The sequence below is a fragment of the Rhinatrema bivittatum genome, chromosome 2 (assembly GCF_901001135.1).
Source record: "Rhinatrema bivittatum chromosome 2, aRhiBiv1.1, whole genome shotgun sequence".
Lineage (NCBI taxonomy): Eukaryota > Metazoa > Chordata > Amphibia > Gymnophiona > Rhinatrematidae > Rhinatrema > Rhinatrema bivittatum.
The window spans coordinates 818,736,133-818,753,178 of record NC_042616.1 but is presented as its reverse complement, the minus strand read 5'-3'; the positions used below and the strand labels follow the sequence as shown (position 1 = coordinate 818,753,178).

Sequence of the window (17,046 nt, the reverse complement as noted above, 5' to 3'; positions counted from 1 at the left end):
CAATTATATCTACCTCTTCATCCAGTGCTGTACACTTTAACTCTCCCATCTTATTTTTAGACTTTTAGCATTTCTATGCAGACATTTCAAAAGGAAAATTGGTTCTTACCTGCTAATTTTCATTCCTGTAGTACCACAGATCAGGCCAGACTCCTGGGTTTTGCCTCCCTGCCAGCAGATGGAGACAAAGTTTCTGTGACACTGTACATAACCCAGTGTGCCACCTGCAGTCCCTCAGTATTAACCTGTACCCAAGCCAAGATGACAAGAACAACCTTAAATTTCTAAGCAAACTTGCTCCCCTCCAACGAGCCAGAAGAAGGTGAAGTTACCCAAAAAGAGAATAGAAAACTCGTTTCCCAAATTTAACATAAGTGACCAGTATTGAAAAACCTTCAACAACTCGCACCATATACCAAAGCAACACTACGAACAGCAGACTCTCTCTCTCCCCCCCCCCCCCCCCCCCCCCCACACACACACACAGTAAATGGGTGGGGGTCTCTGGACTGATCTGTGGTACTACAGGAACAAAAATTAGCAGATAAGAATCAATTTTCCTTTCTCTGTACATACCCAGATCAGTCCAGACTCCTGGGATGTACCAAAGCTTCCACTAACTCGGGTGGGACCTGGAGAGTTCCACTTGTAGAACACTAACTAAAACACATGGAAGCCAGATCTCCCACATCCAAGCAATAATGCTTAGGAAAAGTGTGTAACGCCTTCCCAGTAGGTGCCCAGAAAATTTCATGCGGAGATGCCTGTTGTGACTTAGCCCAGGAAGTCGCCTGAGAACGCGTCAAGTGCTCCACTAAACCCCTCAGCAGCGGGCGCCCTTTAGAAATGTAAGTCAACTCGATCGCATCCTTCAACCACCACACAATTGTAGCCTTAAATGACTTATTTCCCTTCTTTGGACCACTCCACAGTACTAAGAGGTGATCCGATCTACAAAGAGATAATGTGATCTCCGGAAGTCATAAGTGACCTTTAGATACCTCAATAATGCATGCCTCCAATTTAAGAGCCTAAGCTCCCCCATGTAAGACGTAGAGGAATCCAAATCCATAAAAGCTGGAAGCTCTACTGTCCAACTAAGATGGAACACCAAGACCATGCATAAAGATACCCCCGAATCAGACATCTGTAGGAAGGGATCTAGACACAACAGCACCTGGAGCTCCAAAATTCTCCTGGCTGAACAAATAGCCACCAAGAAAACCACTTTACGAATCAAGTCTTTAACCGTAGCTCTCTTTAGTGGTTCAAACCAAGCCTCACACAATCCTCTAAGGACTAATTCAGATTCCAAGATGGACAAATGTTCCGCACCTGAGGACATAAGTTCTTAGCTCTCTGAAGGAACCATATAACATCCGGATGTGCAGACAAGAGGATACACTTGCCCCTTACCCAGGAGACAACCCAGTGTCACTATCTGGACTCTCAGAAAGTTAAAGACTAGTCCCTTGACCAGAACCTTTCTATAGAACAACCAAAATATGCAATACCATAACCTGAACACACTGAGGCTTTACTCCATCAACAGCAGACCAAGACTCGAAGATCCTCCAAATTTACACATACGTCAAAGATGAAGAAGATTGCCTAGCCTGCAATAAGTTTTAAATACTCGCTTCGGAATATCCCCTCCAGCTCAGATGTCTTCTCTCAGAAACGAAGCCACGAGACAGAAGTGAGCTGCCTGACCCAAAAATAGTGGGCCCTGGTGGAAAACAGTCAACCACTGTACGAACCTCAGGGGCCCGACTAGGGCCATGTTGATCAGATCTGGGAAGCCTAGTGGATGTGGCCATTCTGGAGCTACCAGGATCATGTGGCCTGGATGTTTCTTGTCTACCAGAGGCTACAGGAGGGAAGTCAAAGAAGAATCCTTCGAGTCCATGACAGCACCAGAGGGCAGATTCCTTTGTACCATGTTCTGTTCAGTGGCTGAAAAACTGCGACACCTTGGAGTTCTCTTTGGTCGGGATACCCCCATCTTCCGTGAATGAGACACATCACTGCCTCTGGCAGTTCCCATTCTCTGGGATCTAACTTTATCTGATTGATAAAATCTGCCTGAATGTTGTTCACTCCAACGATGTGAGATGTGCTCAGCTGCTCCAAGTGCAGCTCTTCCCAGAGTATCAACTCCGGGGCCTCAAGCCACTGCCTGATTCTTGATTCTGCCTCGATGGCTGATATAGTCCACCATCTCCACCTTGTCCGATAGGATCCAAACTGGATGGCCACGTAACCTTGGAAGACAGGCAAGCAATGCGAAATGCACCGCACTAGTCTCAAACAGACTGATAGGCCATGAAGCTTCCTGTTTCAATCACTGACCTTGCGCTGAATGATCTTGCCATGCTGTCCTCAATCCGGAGAGGCTTGCATCAGTGGTGACTTATCCAATTTGGAATCTCCAATTCCACACCATGTTCGAGATTGGTGGGAGTAAGCCACCACGAAAAACTGTCACTGGCTTCCCTCTCTAACGGAAGAGGAAGATAAAACTCTTCCAATAACGGATTCCAGCGGGAGAGAAAAGCCCCCTACAGAAGCTGCATCTGTGTGAACGCCCAATGCATTAATTCCAACGTCGATGCCATAGAACCTGTAAATAGTCCCAGACCCTGGGCACTGAAAGCTCTAGCAGAAGCCTAAACTGACTCTGCAATTTTAGCAGTCTCTCTCGGTGAGAAACACTCTCTTTGCCAACGTGTCAAACTGAGCTCCTAGATACTCCAAAGTTTGTAAGAGAACTAAATGGATCGTTGCTAGGTTCAACCACCATCCTAGAGACTTCAAATGCATCGGTAACTTTTGTACTGATTGTGAACAGAGGTCATCTGATTTTGCATGAATGAGCCAGCCATGCAGATACGGATACACCAACCTACCCTCACATTTTGTAATGCGGCCTCCCTTACCACCATCACCTTGATGAAGGTACATGGAGCCATCGTCAGCCGAAAGGAAGGGCTCGAAGCTGAAAATGTTCCCTTAGGATCATGAACCGCCGGAATCTCTGGTGCACCAGCCTGATGGCTATGTGCAGATACACCTCTATCAAGGAGAGAGATACCAAGAAGTCTCCCTTGCGTACTGATGCTATGATGGACCTCAGAGTTTACCTTCTTTAAATCCAATATCTCTTAAACTGGATATGGAGGGAAAAGAAACAGGACATTTAACTTAAAATTGACTTCTGACCACAATAAGCATGTTCAGGGTCTGAGCCAACAAACTCAGCAAGACATCTCTCTGAAAAAAGAAAAAATTGGAGCAGAGTCAGAAGCAGCTCTCAATCATATGCAATTTCTCCCTCATGATCCGCACACCCTCAAACATCACCAAGGACAGCCTCCCTGCGGCATTTGCCCGCCCTGACTAAGAGGCCCGAGCACACGATCCCTACATAGTAGGTTACTTCGCCTTTGCTGGGTGCCCCTGCAGAAAAGTCCGCAGGCCCTGGAAACTGTTGGGAAACCCAGCCACGGGCAGCTGCAGCCGGGGTCCCCCTTCTCTTACAGGCAGACGCCGGCGCTCCCCGCTGCCTCCTTCGCTCCGGCCTGGGCCGCTTCGGGGCCTTGCTGCGGCATCCTCCCCATGAGGGAGATGCCGCCGAGTTCTTCGGGGGGGGGGCTCTGCCCCTTAGGCGCGTGTGTGCGCGCATCAGCCCGAGATTTAAAGGGACCGTGGCGGGAAACCTCGGCCCGGCCCTAAGTCCCACGTCATCAACGAAGGCCTATTTAAGGCTGCCTCAGACCTCCTTGCTTTGCCTTGGCAACAGGTCGACTCTCCTGAGTAGCTAGTTGCTGTTCCTGACTCCGCTCCAGTGTTCCTGCTTGTTCCTGACTCTGTCCCCATGTTCCTGTGGCTCCTGCTCCTGCCTTCAGTTGCTTGTTCGGTTTTGACTTTGGCCTAGCTCCTGGATTCCTCTGTCTGCTGCCCGTTCTGACCTTTGGCGTATTCCCCGGTTTTTGCTTGTCTTCTGCCTGCCTCGACCTCTGGCCTGGTTCCTCGTTTTGCACCTCCGCTGCCTGCCTCGACTCCTGACCGTCTCCGCCTCTTCAGTATTCTATCAGCCTCGACTCGGACCGCCCACTGGACTTCCTCCGCCAGAAGACCTTCGCCTAAGTCCTGCTGGCCCCGGTAGGCAAGGGCTCAACCTGCGGGGAACAAGGGCTGGTATAAGTGATGTCCCTGTCAGGTCTCCTGGCCCAGTTCCGCCTCCTGGCTACAAGAGCCATTGTAGGCTCCCTTCAGTGGATCTTCCAACTCTCAAGCCAGCTCAAGGGTCCACGTTCTCAACAGAAACATTCTACCCAGGAGGAGGATGGATCTATACTGGAGCCCATAGGCCCAAACTTGCTCTCTCCAGCCTCTCTCTCTTGGGGAAGCTTCTGCCCTCGGGAACAAGGGAGGAAGAGAAATGACCATTACCTCACCTCCTACTCCACTCCCCTCCACAGACACCATAGGCCAAGGGGATGTCCCAACATGGGAAAAAGCTGTGGTAATCAAATCACTTTGAACTTCTAAACAGCACTGACACAAATGGAGAGAGAGTGAGGACTGAACTGCTATCAGACGGCAAGCCTCACACTTGGATCTGTTTGTCCCCGGCGCCTAGCTCTCCTGAACTTTGGCTCTAGGCAGCCTCCTGTGCATACACCAATGCCACCTGAGCGTACACACATACCCCTCCAGGACGTGTGCAAATATGCGCTCAAGACCAGGTCGCAGTTGTACGCGCAGAAGTACATGCGCAAATACACGCTCAAGTTTAGGTTGCAATCTTATGCGCACAAGTACATGCGCAAACACACGCTCAAGTTTAGGTTGCAATCTTATGCGCACAAGTACCCGCGCATATACACGCTCAAGTTTAGGTTGCAATCTTATGCGCACAAGTACCCGCGCAAATACACGCTCAAGTTTAGGTTGCAATCTTATGCGCACAAGTACCCGCGCATATACACGCTCAAGTTTAGGTTGCAATCTTATGCGCACAAGTACCCGCGCAAATACACGCTCAAGTTTAGGTTGCACTCTTATGTGCACAAGTACCCGCGCAAATACACGCTCAAGTTTAGGTTGCAATCTCTTGCGCACAAGTACCCGCGCAAATACACGCTCAAGTTTAGGTTGCAATCTTATGCGCACAGGTATCTGCACAAGTACATGCTCCAGTCTAGGTTGTGGCCTTACGTGCACAAATAGGCACTCAAGTACCTGCAGAAATATGCGCTCAAATCTAGGTCGCAGACGTACGAGCTTAAATCTAGGCCATGGCCTTATGCAAACAGGTCTCTGCGCATGCAACTGCCATGCGGTGAGAATGCGCACACGCCTATGCACGCGGGAAAAGAACCGCTGCCGTAGACCAACAAGAAGACTAAGCAAAGCCTACCTGAACCTTCAATGCGTTTAGGCCTGGATCTGTTTAGCATCCAGCATTGAAAATCATCGGCCTGAAGAGCTTCTCAACAGCTCAGGCCTCATGACTGGCTGAGAATCCATGGAGACTGGGGCCAAGAGCCAGCATCTCGCTAAGCAAGCTTTGTGCATAACAAATCAAAACTGGCAGGAGACCTCTATCAGAACCAGAGACTCCTCCACAGTGCAAGTGCCTCTCTGCTCCTCTGCGGGTCAGGGAACTACCGGCGACAGTCGAGGAGGGGATTCTCCTGCCTCTCCTACTTGACACTGCTATGGAATTGAAAATGGCTGCCGTTTCTGCGCTGATGGAAAAAGCCTCAGCGCTAGACCCCCGTCACCCACAAAGCTTGTTCTATCGGTGCGGTCATGCTCGACGCAGAGCCCCCAAATACCATGCCGCTTTTGCAGTACGCACACGCTGTTCCTCCCTTCATCTGCACCTCAACGGCAAGCAAGGGACCAGTCTCTAAGAACCATTTAGCCAACACCCGTCTCCTCTGCAGGCAGAGAAACTGCTGAAAAACCTCCTCACTGAGCTGCTAAGGTAGCTCCCTGCCTGGAACCTCGTTGCTGCACAGACTCCTCTAACTGGTGCATTGTTCTCTCTCTTTTTTTTTTACTCGCTGAGAACAAATAAAAATACATAGAAACCAATATTTTCCTTTGCTACAGATGTTCTGGTTCCAGGAGTGCAGGTCGCATGGCAGAGCAGAAAAGAGCCAGACCACTGGCTATATCCATCTCCTTTCACCAAACTTTAGTGACCCAGCCCAGGACAAACCGTATAAAAGGGACAATTCCCTGCTCCACTGGGCTTCCAGTGCAGAACTGCCAGCAGGTTCCAGCGTTATCTCGTGGGGGGATGAGGGATGTCCCCCCACAGACCTCTGGACCGAAGTATCAGAAGGGTAACCAACCTCCAAACTCATCCACCTCAAACCAGAGGGGATGGCCCCACCAGGACCTCACAGCCCCCGGGGAGGATCCAGAAATATCTCGTAATCTTTTTTTTTTCTCTCTCTCCAGACTGCAGATTTTACACCATCTACCATCTGCTGGAGACAGAGAAATACGGAGGGAGTGCAGGTGGCACACTGGGTTATGTAGCAGTGTCAGTGAAACTCTCTCTGTCGCCATCTGCTGGCAGGGAGACAAATCCCAGGAGTCTGGACTGATCTGGGTACATACAGGGAAGTATTATTTTTTGTTTATTTTAACAACCTGCTTATCTGGACTGGAAGTAGGCTTTACCCAAACTCGGAGTTATCTGTTTAAGCTTAGCTGCAGTGCACAAGTCAGGAAATGTTGTTCCGTTCTTGCTTTTGCTAATAATAAATGTAAAATGAATCTCTAATATGGTGCGATTGGAGGGCAGATCCTAGTTACAGGATTACTTCCTGCCACACACCAAGGTGACGATCTCCGGCAACGTCACCTTACTGCCCAAGGGGCTGCTAGACTGGAGCTGGGAGTGCTTTACTGTGTCCCTGAAGGTCTTCTCCATGCACCTCGCTGTCTGCCTCAGACCCTCCAGTTCTGGCACTCGAACCTCCACAGATCTCACTCGTTATGTGAGGTTCAGGAGTGACTCAGGAGTCACTCAGAAGATAAGTCTTCACAGGAAATATGGCTGATAACGTGCTCTGGGCAGAGGTGGTGGAGATAAAAAAAACCCCAGTACTAGAATGACTTCAGCATATTCTGTGCTTCTAGGGAAGGTCTGCAGCCCGTCCTGTTTGGGCAACTCTGCTTTGCTTTATGTAACAGTTGGCACAAAAGAGGATTTCATTCGGGAGCTGCCGGCCAAGGCTTTCAATGCTTCTCATTTCATTCTCTGCTTCTTTTCCATTCACTTCCAATCATCGGTTTACCCATTCTTGGTTTTGATTAAAGACAGCACCTCATGTGTCGTACGTAACCCTGTCTATTCTCTTTGACTAAAAGGGCTTAAACGACATTTCAATTGAAAAGGTTAAAAAAAACCCCCAACCTATTAATGAAAACTGTCCATTAAGTAAAACAGCCAAAGATAATATTATTCCCCTGCAAGGGAGAGGCTCATGTTTCACGTCAGTAGCTCTCGATTAAATAAGAATAACGAAACTGTGCGGAACAGGATCCCACCGTCCCTTTGCACCAGATACATAAACGCAGCCATTGCTAGGGTAGTGACGGAAAAGCCTGGGAGCTTGGAAAGGGAAGACGAGAAGGAAGAACGGTAACAGCAAGGCAACGGAAAGCGAAAGACACTCGAGGGGGTTTCGGGATCACCAAATCACGCTGATCAGGGGGTCCAGTGAAAAGGGGCTGCTGGGAACAAGGAGAGCCCCCCAGTCCTCTTTACCATGGAACCCACCTGGGCGCAGAGGTCATGGCGTGGGTAAGAGCAATGTGCCTGCCCCCCAGGACCCGGCCTTTGATACGAGTCTTGGCCTCACTGTAAGTACTACATGGCTACTCCCAGTCAGTGCGGGTGCTACATCCCTTCCCAGAGGTCTTGGCGTGGGTAAGAGCAATGTGCCTGCCCCCCAGGACCCGGCCTTTGATACGAGTCTTGGCCTCACTGTAAGTACTACATGGCTACTCCCAGTCAGTGCGGGTGCTACATCCCTTCCCAGAGGTCTTGCCATTAGTAAGAGCAATGTGCCTGGCTCCCAGGACCCGGCCTTTGATACGAGTCTTGGCCTCACTAAGTACTACATGGCTACTCCCAGTCAGTGCGGGTGCTACATCCCTTCCCAGAGGTCTTGGCGTGGGTAAGAGCAATGTGCCTGGCTCCCAGGACCCGGCCTTTGATACGAGTCTTGGCCTCACTGTAAGTACTACATGGCTACTCCCAGTCAGTGCGGGTGCTACATCCCTTCCCAGAGGTCTTGGCGTGGGTAAGAGCAATGTGCCTGGCCCCCAGTACCCGGCCTTTGATACGAGTCTTGGCCTCACTGTAAGTGCTACATGGCTACTCCCAGTCAGTGCGGGTGCTACATCCCTTCCCAGAGGTCTTGCCATTAGTAAGAGCAATGTGCCTGGCTCCCAGGACCCGGCCTTTGATACGAGTCTTGGCCTCACTAAGTACTACATGGCTACTCCCAGTCAGTGCGGGTGCTACATCCCTTCGCAGAGGTCTTGGCGTGGGTAAGAGCAATGTTCCTGGCCCCCAGGACCCGGCCTTTGATACGAGTCTTGGCCTCACTGTAAGTGCTACATGGCTACTCCCAGTCAGTGCGGGTGCTACATCCCTTCCCAGAGGTCTTGGCGTGGGTAAGAGCAATGTGCCTGGCTCCCAGGACCCGGCCTTTGATACGAGTCTTGGCCTCACTGTAAGTACTACATGGCTACTCCCAGTCAGTGCGGGTGCTACATCCCTTCCCAGAGGTCTTGCATTAGTAAGAGCAATGTGCCTGGCGTCCAGGACCCGGCCTTTGATACGAGTCTTGGCCTCACTGTAAGTGCTACATGGCTACTCCCAGTCAGTGCGGGTGCTACATCCCTTCCCAGAGGTCTTGGCGTGGGTAAGAGCAATGTGCCTGGCGTCCAGGACCCGGCCTTTGATACGAGTCTTGGCCTCACTGTAAGTACTACATGGCTACTCCCAGTCAGTGCGGGTGCTACATCCCTTCCCAGAGGTCTTGGCGTGGGTAAGAGCAATGTGCCTGGCTCCCAGGACCCGGCCTTTGATACGAGTCTTGGCCTCACTGTAAGTACTACATGGCTACTCTCAGTCAGTGCGGGTGCTACATCCCTTCCCAGAGGTCTTGCCGTGGGTAAGAGCAATGTGCCTGGCTCCCAGGACCCGGCCTTTGATACGAGTCTTGGCCTCACTGTAAGTACTACATGGCTACTCCCAGTCAGTGCGGGTGCTACATCCCTTCCCAGAGGTCTTGGCGTGGGTAAGAGCAATGTGCCTGGCTACCAGGACCCGGCCTTTGATACGAGTCTTGGCCTCACTGTAAGTACTACATGGCTACTCCCAGTCAGTGCGGGTGCTACATCCCTTCCCAGAGGTCTTGGCGTGGGTAAGAGCAATGTGCCTGGCCTCCAGGACCCGGCCTTTGATACGAGTCTTGGCCTCACTGTAAGTACAAACAGGATAAACACAAACAATAGATGCCTGATCTTTTTCCAAATGTTTATTTAAGCAGAGACGTGTTCAAAAATCGCCCGACTCAGGCCGAGTTTCGCGGCTGCAGCAGAGACCGGGAGTGAAGTGCTGTTTGCAGAAGCATTGCTGACAGTAATTGACTGTACATCGGATGAGAAATACACTACTGAGAATTTTTCATAACTGTGGAGTGTTGAAGCCCCTGAGGCAGCGGTTTTTGAACCGCGAAACTCGGCCTGAGTCGGGCGATTTTTGAACACGTCTCTGCTTAAATAAACATTTGGAAAAAGATCAGGCATCTATTGTTTGTGTTTATCCTTACGGCTATCATAGATCGCCTACCTCTTTGTTTTCTTGGACCATCCTCACTGTAAGTACTACATGGCTACTCCCAGTCAGTGCGGGTGCTACATCCCTTCCCAGAGGTCATGGCGTGGGTAAGAGCAATGTGCCTGGCCCCCAGGACCCGGCCTTTGATATGAGTCTTGGCCTCACTGTAAGTGCTACATGGCTACTCCCAGTCTTGGCTTTGGTGTGAGCGCGTGGGGTCTCATGGGGTCTCGTTCTGTCTGTCTTCTCCCCATTTTCTCCCCAAGCAATCTTGCTGCACCTGTTTCCTTGGATAGCAGACTCAGGAGAGTGAAGGGATTCCTGCAAGCCCAGGGGCTGGAGAGGTAGCTGCCCTTGGAGATGCACTTTCCAAGCTGCACACGGTCACATGCGAGTCAGAAATCTTCACTCCCTCCTCAGGCCTAAGCACAGCAGAGCTGCGCGGGGTGCCCAGGTCAAACAGGCCGGGGGATGTGAGTGAAATTCTAAAGCAGGGAATCCCCTTGCACAACCCTGCACAGCACTGCGGACGGAAGAAAGCAATGCCTGGTCCTGGGGTCCTGGGCTGAGAGAAGTCGAGTCTTATCTGGGACTGCAGGTTTCAGCTTTCGGCAGGGATGAGAGGAGTTAGAGCTGGCCCTGGCTCACCTTCTCTGGTGACCCGTGTGCCATATTTCCTAGACCTCGTATTGCCAGCATTCGGACGGTGACACAGCTGTCCTTCTCCCTTCCCGTCATGTTGTCCATCAGAGTTTCCAGCAGCATCAGGTCATTCACTGCATTGCTGCTGAGAAGCTGAAAGAAACACAGGACAAGCTTTGATTCTTGAGCTGAAAAAGGAACAGCTTTACGCAGCTTATTTTAATCTGCCTCTCCTGCTGAACTCTGCAGCACAGTGACCCCCGTCCCTCGTCGCACATCTCCGACTGCCTGCACGCGGACCTGTTCTTCAGCCCTGCACCGCACAGCAAAGGAAAGTTAGTTCTTACCTGTTAATTGTCGTTCCTGAAGTACCACGGATCAGTCCAGACTGTGGGTTGAGCCTCCTTTCCAGCAGGTGGAGACAGACTAAAACTGAAAGGATATCCTATATGAGGACAGAGCCTACCCTGTAACCCTTCAGTATAACCATTGTCAAAGCAAAAACAACAAAACCAGAATAGGATCAAGCAAGTAACCATAAAGCTCAATGGAGCAACTGTAGAACAATGTAAGAAACACGGTATGACTTACAGCTCTTGCATGTACTCGGTATTCAAAACGACCAAGGCTTCCGGTGTAATCGCTCGGTATTCTTGTAAAGGATTAAGTATCAAAATCTGTGAATCTGCAAGAACAAGCTTCAAGAGGACAGAAATAAAGACAGACAGGGAAGGGCGTCTGTTCTGATCTGTGGTACTACAGGAACGAAAATTAACAGGTAAGAACTAATTTTCCTTTCCCTGTACGTACCCGGATCAGTCCAGACCGTGGGATGTACCACGAGACAGTCCCGCTCGAAGCACTTGCCGCCCAAAGGAACCAAAAACCGGAGCTTGCACATCCAGATGGCAGTGTCGAGCAAAAGTATGCAGGGACGTCCAGGTGGCGGCCCTGCAAATCTCCTGCGGAGAAACCAATTGACTCTCCGCCTAGGAAGTAGCTTGAGAACGTAGCGAATGAGCCTTTAGGCCCTCGGGAACCGCCCGACCTTGGCAAAGATAGGACGAGGAGATTGCTTTTTTCAACCACTGCGCAATAGTGGTCTTAGAAGCCGGCTTACTCCGATTAGGCCCACTCCAGAGGACAAAAAGATGGTCCGAGACCTGAAAGTCATTGGTAACCTGGAGATAGCAAAGGACAACCCGTTTCACATCCAGCTTACGGAGATCGCCCCCAGTCGTACCCGCAATCTCCTCTGGGGAAAACGCAGGGAGTTCCACCAACTGGTTGACATGGAAGTTGGAAACATCTTTTGCCAAGAAGGAAGGGACCGTCTTGAGGGATACCCATGAATCAGAGAAACGCAAGAAAGGTTCCCGACAGGACAACACTTGAATCTCGGAGATACGTCGAGCGGAAGAGATAGTGACCAAAAAGATATTGAGCGTAAGATCTTTCAGCGTAGCGCGACGGAGATGTTTGAACGGAGCAGCACAGAGGGCCCGAAGGACCAGGTTAAAACTCCACGACGGGCAAGTGGTACGAGAAGGCAGATGTAGTGGTTTGATGCCCTTCAAGAACTGGATCACGTCCGGGTGGCTCGCTAAGGGATGACAGTCTACCCGACTCAGAAGAGAACCGAGAGCAGAGACTTGTACGCACAGAGAACTGAAGGAAAGGCCCTTGGAAAGACCCTTCTGAAGGAAAGAAAGCACCAACGAAACCGGGGCGGAGCGCGCTGCGACACCTGACTCTGCACAAACGGATTCAAAAACCTTCCAGATACGCACGTACGCCAGAGAAGTCGACTGCTTTCGGGCGCGCAGTAAGGTGGAGATGACCTCCTCCTTGTAGCCCTTACGCCTCAGGCATCGCCGTTCAAAAGCCAGGCCGCTAGACAGAAGCAAACAGCCTGGTCGAAAAATACAGGCCCCTGCCGAAGTAGGCGAGGGAGATGACCTAGCCGAAGAGGGCCATCCATCGCCAGGTTGATGAGATCCGCAAACCACGGCCTTCGTGGCCACTCGGGCGCCACCAGAATCATGGGTCCCCGGTGGGGCTCTATTCTTCTGAGAACTTTTCCCACCAGGGGACAGGAAGAAAACACGTACAGAAGGACGTCCTTCGGCCAAGGAAGAGCCAGAGCGTCCACGCCCTCCGAGCCATGCTCCCTCCAACGGCTGAAGAACCGATTTGCCTTGGCATTGTGCAAGGTCGCCATGAGGTCCAGGTGGGGGGGGACCCCACCTGTCAAGAATCAGAATCATGGCCGCATCCGAGAGTTCCCACTCCCCCGGATCGAGCGATTGACGACTGAGGAAATCGCCCTGAACATTCTCCTTGCCCGCGATGTGGGAGGCCGCTAGGCATTGCAGAAGCCATTCCGCCCATGCGAAGAGACGGCTGGCTTCTAAAGCCACCAGGGGGCTGCGGGTACCTCCCTGGCGATTAATGTAAGCCATGGTGGTGGAGTTGTCGGACAGGACCCTGACCGCTTTGCCTCTTATCAAGGGAAGAAACTCCTGAAGAGCCAAGCGTACCGCCCGAGTCTCCAACCGATTGATGTGCCAGTGAAAATGAATCGGCGACCAAATCCCCTGGGTGGACTGGGAGAGACAGACTGCACCCCAGGCCGACAAGCTGGCGTCCGTGGTTACTATCGTCCACTGTGGAGCTTGGAGAGGCATTCCCTGAAGCAGATGAAGCGAAAGCCATCACTGCAAGTCGGCGACTGTAGAGTCCAAGAACGGGAGGACTATGTGAAACTGCTCTGACACCGGCTGCCAGCAAGATAGCAACGCTTTCTGTAACGGAGGCATATGAGCAAAAGCCCAGGGGACTAGGTCAATGGTGGAAGCCCTGGATCCCAGGACCTGCAGATAGTCCCAGGCTGTTGGGAGAGGCAATGAAATCAGAGTTTGAATCTGGTCGATCAGCTTGAGAGCCCGCGAACGAGGCAAGAAGACCTTGCCCACTCGGGTGTCGAAGTGGGCTCCCAGGAACTCTAACTCCTGGGAGGGCTGAAGGTTACTCTTGGAAAAATTCACTATCCACCCGAGAGACGCGAGGAGGGCTAACACCCGATTCCCCACCTGTTTGCAGAGAGTCTCCGACTTGGCCCGCACAAGACAATCGTCCAGATTGGGACGAACTAGAATGCCTTCCCGACGAAGGGCTGCTGCCACCACCACCATGATCTTGGTGAAGGTGCGAGGTGCGGTCGCAAGGCCGAAAGGCAGGGCCCGAAACTGGAAATCCCGGTTGAGAATGTGGAAACGAAGATACTTCTGGTAATCGCAGTGAATCAGGATATGGAAGTACGCCTCTGTCAAATCGAGTGAGGCGAGGAACTCTCCTGGGCGAGCCACTGCAATGACTGCTCGCAGGGTTTCCATGCGGAAATGGGGAATCTTGAGAGCCCGGTTGACTCTCTTGAGGTCCAAGATCGGGAGATAAGGGCCGTCCTTCTTGGGAACGATGAAGTAAATAGAATACTGGCCGGCACCAAGCTCCCTCTCCGGGACCGGGACCTCCGCGCCCAGACGCAGGAGCCTGGTGAAGGTTTGTTCCACCGCGTCCCTCTTGGACCGCCCGCATGGGGAGAAGAGAAAAAGATCCGGAAGGTCGCGAACAATCTTGAAGACTTACCCATCTCTGATAATGTCGAGGACCCACTGGTCCGACATGATTTTGACCCATTCCTCTGAAAACAAGGAGAGGCGGCCGCCTATGGAGGGGACCGAGGAATGAGTCAACTGAACTTCATTGTGTGGCAGGCTTAGGGGTGGTGCGTGCGGGCTCGCGAAAGGGCCGCCGCCCACAAAAGGGCTGCGACCAAGACTGAGACCGGGAAGAATAATCCCTCGAGGAGCCACCCCGTTCATGTGGGGTATATCGTCTCTAACCCCGGAAGAGAGGATGAGAGGATGTGAAGGAACGGGATGGTTTAGGACGGTCCTTCGGAAGCTTATGGACCTTATTTTCTCCTAAAGAATCCATAAGCTTATCAAGGTCCTCACCAAAGAGCAGCTTACCTTTGAAAGGCAACGTGCCTAACCGGGCTTTGGAGGCCGACCAACAACTGCATAGCCAGAGAAGACGTCTGGCGGACACTGCCGAGGCCATTGCCTTCGCCTGAACGCGGATTAGATCGTAGAGCGCATCTGCCCCATAAGCGACGACGGCTTCCAGACACTCAGCCTGCTCTGCCTCTGACGACGGGAGGTCCTGGGTGCCGAGTAACTGTTGAACCCACCCAAGGCCTGCCTGCAGCAGGAGACTGCTGCAGAAAGTCGCCCGGACTCCGAGAGCCAGGACTTCGAAGATACGTTTCATGTGAGCCTCGAGCTTGCGGTCCTGCCCATCCTTCAGTGCCCGCGATCCCTCCACCGGGATCGTGGTATGCTTGGTGACCGCAGAGACGGAGGAGTCCACGGACGGATTTTTCAGTATTTCCAAGCATTCCTCCGGGGGGGGCTAAAGCTTGTCCATGGCACTCCCCACCCGGAGTGCGCCCTCGGGAGCCTCCCATTCCCTCAGGAGCAACAGCTTGTGCATGGGATGAAAAGGGAAGGCACTTGCCGGGGCCCTGAGTCCCGCCAGGACCGGGTCCATATCCTTAGGTAACGAGTCCATAAGGGTATACACAGGGGGCCCCCTCCAACCCCAATTCCTGGAGGACAAAGGGGATGAGGGGCTCCAATTCCTCCTTGTGAAACATGCGGAGGACTCTGGGATCGTCCCCCTCCAGGGGGAGGGTAACCTCTGTATCCGGGATAGCGGCGGGATCCGGGGGTACCGGGTCCACTGGGGGGTCGGGAGGGGGGCACCCCCAGGACCACCCGCACCCTAAGCGACCCCTGGGACTCCGCAGCAGGGCCAGCCATCAATGGCGCGGAGCGAGATTTTTTGCCGGGGGGGGGGGGGTCCTCCTCCTGCAGGCTAGGTAAATAGGATTTGTGCAGGAGGATGACAAATTCCGGGGAGAAATGGGTACTGGACTTCCCGGGAGGGGGAGTGGAGGGCGAGTCGGGGAATTGAGGTGTGACTCCGAAAAAAATCAGCTCCCCAGCCCCAGGCAGCTCCAAAAACGGAGTCGCTGAAAAATCCAAGATGGCTAACGTTCCCGGGCTTTGCCGACCCAGGAACGGCCTGGGTCGGCTAAGTAGCCGAGATCAGGAGACCGAAGGGTGCGCTGATGCACCTGCTGGAGACAAATACTGAAGGGTTACAGGATGGGCTCTGTCCTCATGTAGGATATCCTTTCAGTTTTTCTCTGTCTCCACCTGCTGGAAAGGAGGCTCAACCCACAGTCTGGACTGATCCGGGTACTTACAGGGAACACCGTTGTACTGGGAGCCCAAAAAGTGAAGGCAAGTACCTGGGGCAGAAATCCTAAAAGGAGAAAGGGGCAGTGAGATATGATTGGGCACTCAGCAAGAGAGAGACCTGAGGGTGTTCATGTCCCATGACTACAAGGCAGTGCCCAGAGAGAGCACAGAGGATCCTTAGCTGTGAGGGAGTGAGGGGTAAAGCCTGGGATAAGCACAGAGGATCCTTAGCTGTGAGGGAGTGAGAGGTAAAGCCTGGGATAAGCACAGAGGATCCTTAGCTGTGAGGGAGTGAGGGGTAAAGCCTGGGATAAGCACAGAGGATCCTTAGCTGTGAGGGAGTGAGGGGTAAAGCCTGGGATAAGCACAGAGGATCCTTAGCAGTGAGGGAGTGAGGGGTAAAGCCTGGGATAAGCACAGAGGATCCTTAGCTGTGAGGGAGTGAGAGGTAAAGCCTGGGATAAGCACAGAGGATCCTTAGCTGTGGGGGAGTGAGAGGTAAAGCCTGGGATAAGCACAGAGGATCCTTAGCTGTGGGGGAGTGAGAGGTAAAGCCTGGGATAAGCACAGAGGATCCTTAGCTGTGAGGAAAGTGAGAGGTAAAGCCTGGGATAAGCACAGAGGATCCTTAGCTGTGGGGGAAAGTGAGAGGTAAAGCCTGGGATAAGCACAGAGGATCCTTAGCTGTGAGGGAGTGAGGGGTAAAGCCTGGGATAAGCACAGAGGATCCTTAGCTGTGAGGGAGTGAGAGGTAAAGCCTGGGATAAGCACAGAGGATCCTTAGCTGTGAGGGAGTGAGGGGTAAAGCCTGGGATAAGCACAGAGGATCCTTAGCTGTGAGGGAGTGAGAGGTAAAGCCTGGGATAAGCACAGAGGATCCTTAGCTGTGAGGGAGTGAGGGGTAAAGCCTGGGATAAGCACAGAGGATCCTTAGCTGTGAGGGAGTGAGGGGTAAAGCCTGGGATAAGCACAGAGGATCCTTAGCTGTGAGGGAGTGAGGGGTAAAGCCTGGGATAAGCACAGAGGATCCTTAGCTGTGAGGGAGTGAGGGGTAAAGCCTGGGATAAGCACAGAGGATCCTTAGCTGTGAGGGAGTGAGATGTAAAGCCTGGGATAAGCACAGAGGATCCTTAGCTGTGAGGGAGTGAGAGGTAAAGCCTGGGATAAGCACAGAGGATCATTAGCTGTGAG

The 17,046-nt window shown here is 52.3% G+C and overlaps 1 protein-coding gene across 1 annotated transcript in view; it reads right to left on the bottom strand.

Annotated features, from left to right (window-relative positions):
- Positions 1-17,046, bottom strand: part of MROH1 (maestro heat like repeat family member 1) — a gene marked incomplete in the record, with an annotated part of 402,473 nt that overhangs the window by 58,429 nt on the left and 326,998 nt on the right. Inside the window, 1 exon segment of the mRNA XM_029592292.1 lies at positions 10,532-10,678. Within this exon segment, the coding sequence (XP_029448152.1) occupies positions 10,532-10,678 (147 nt within the window).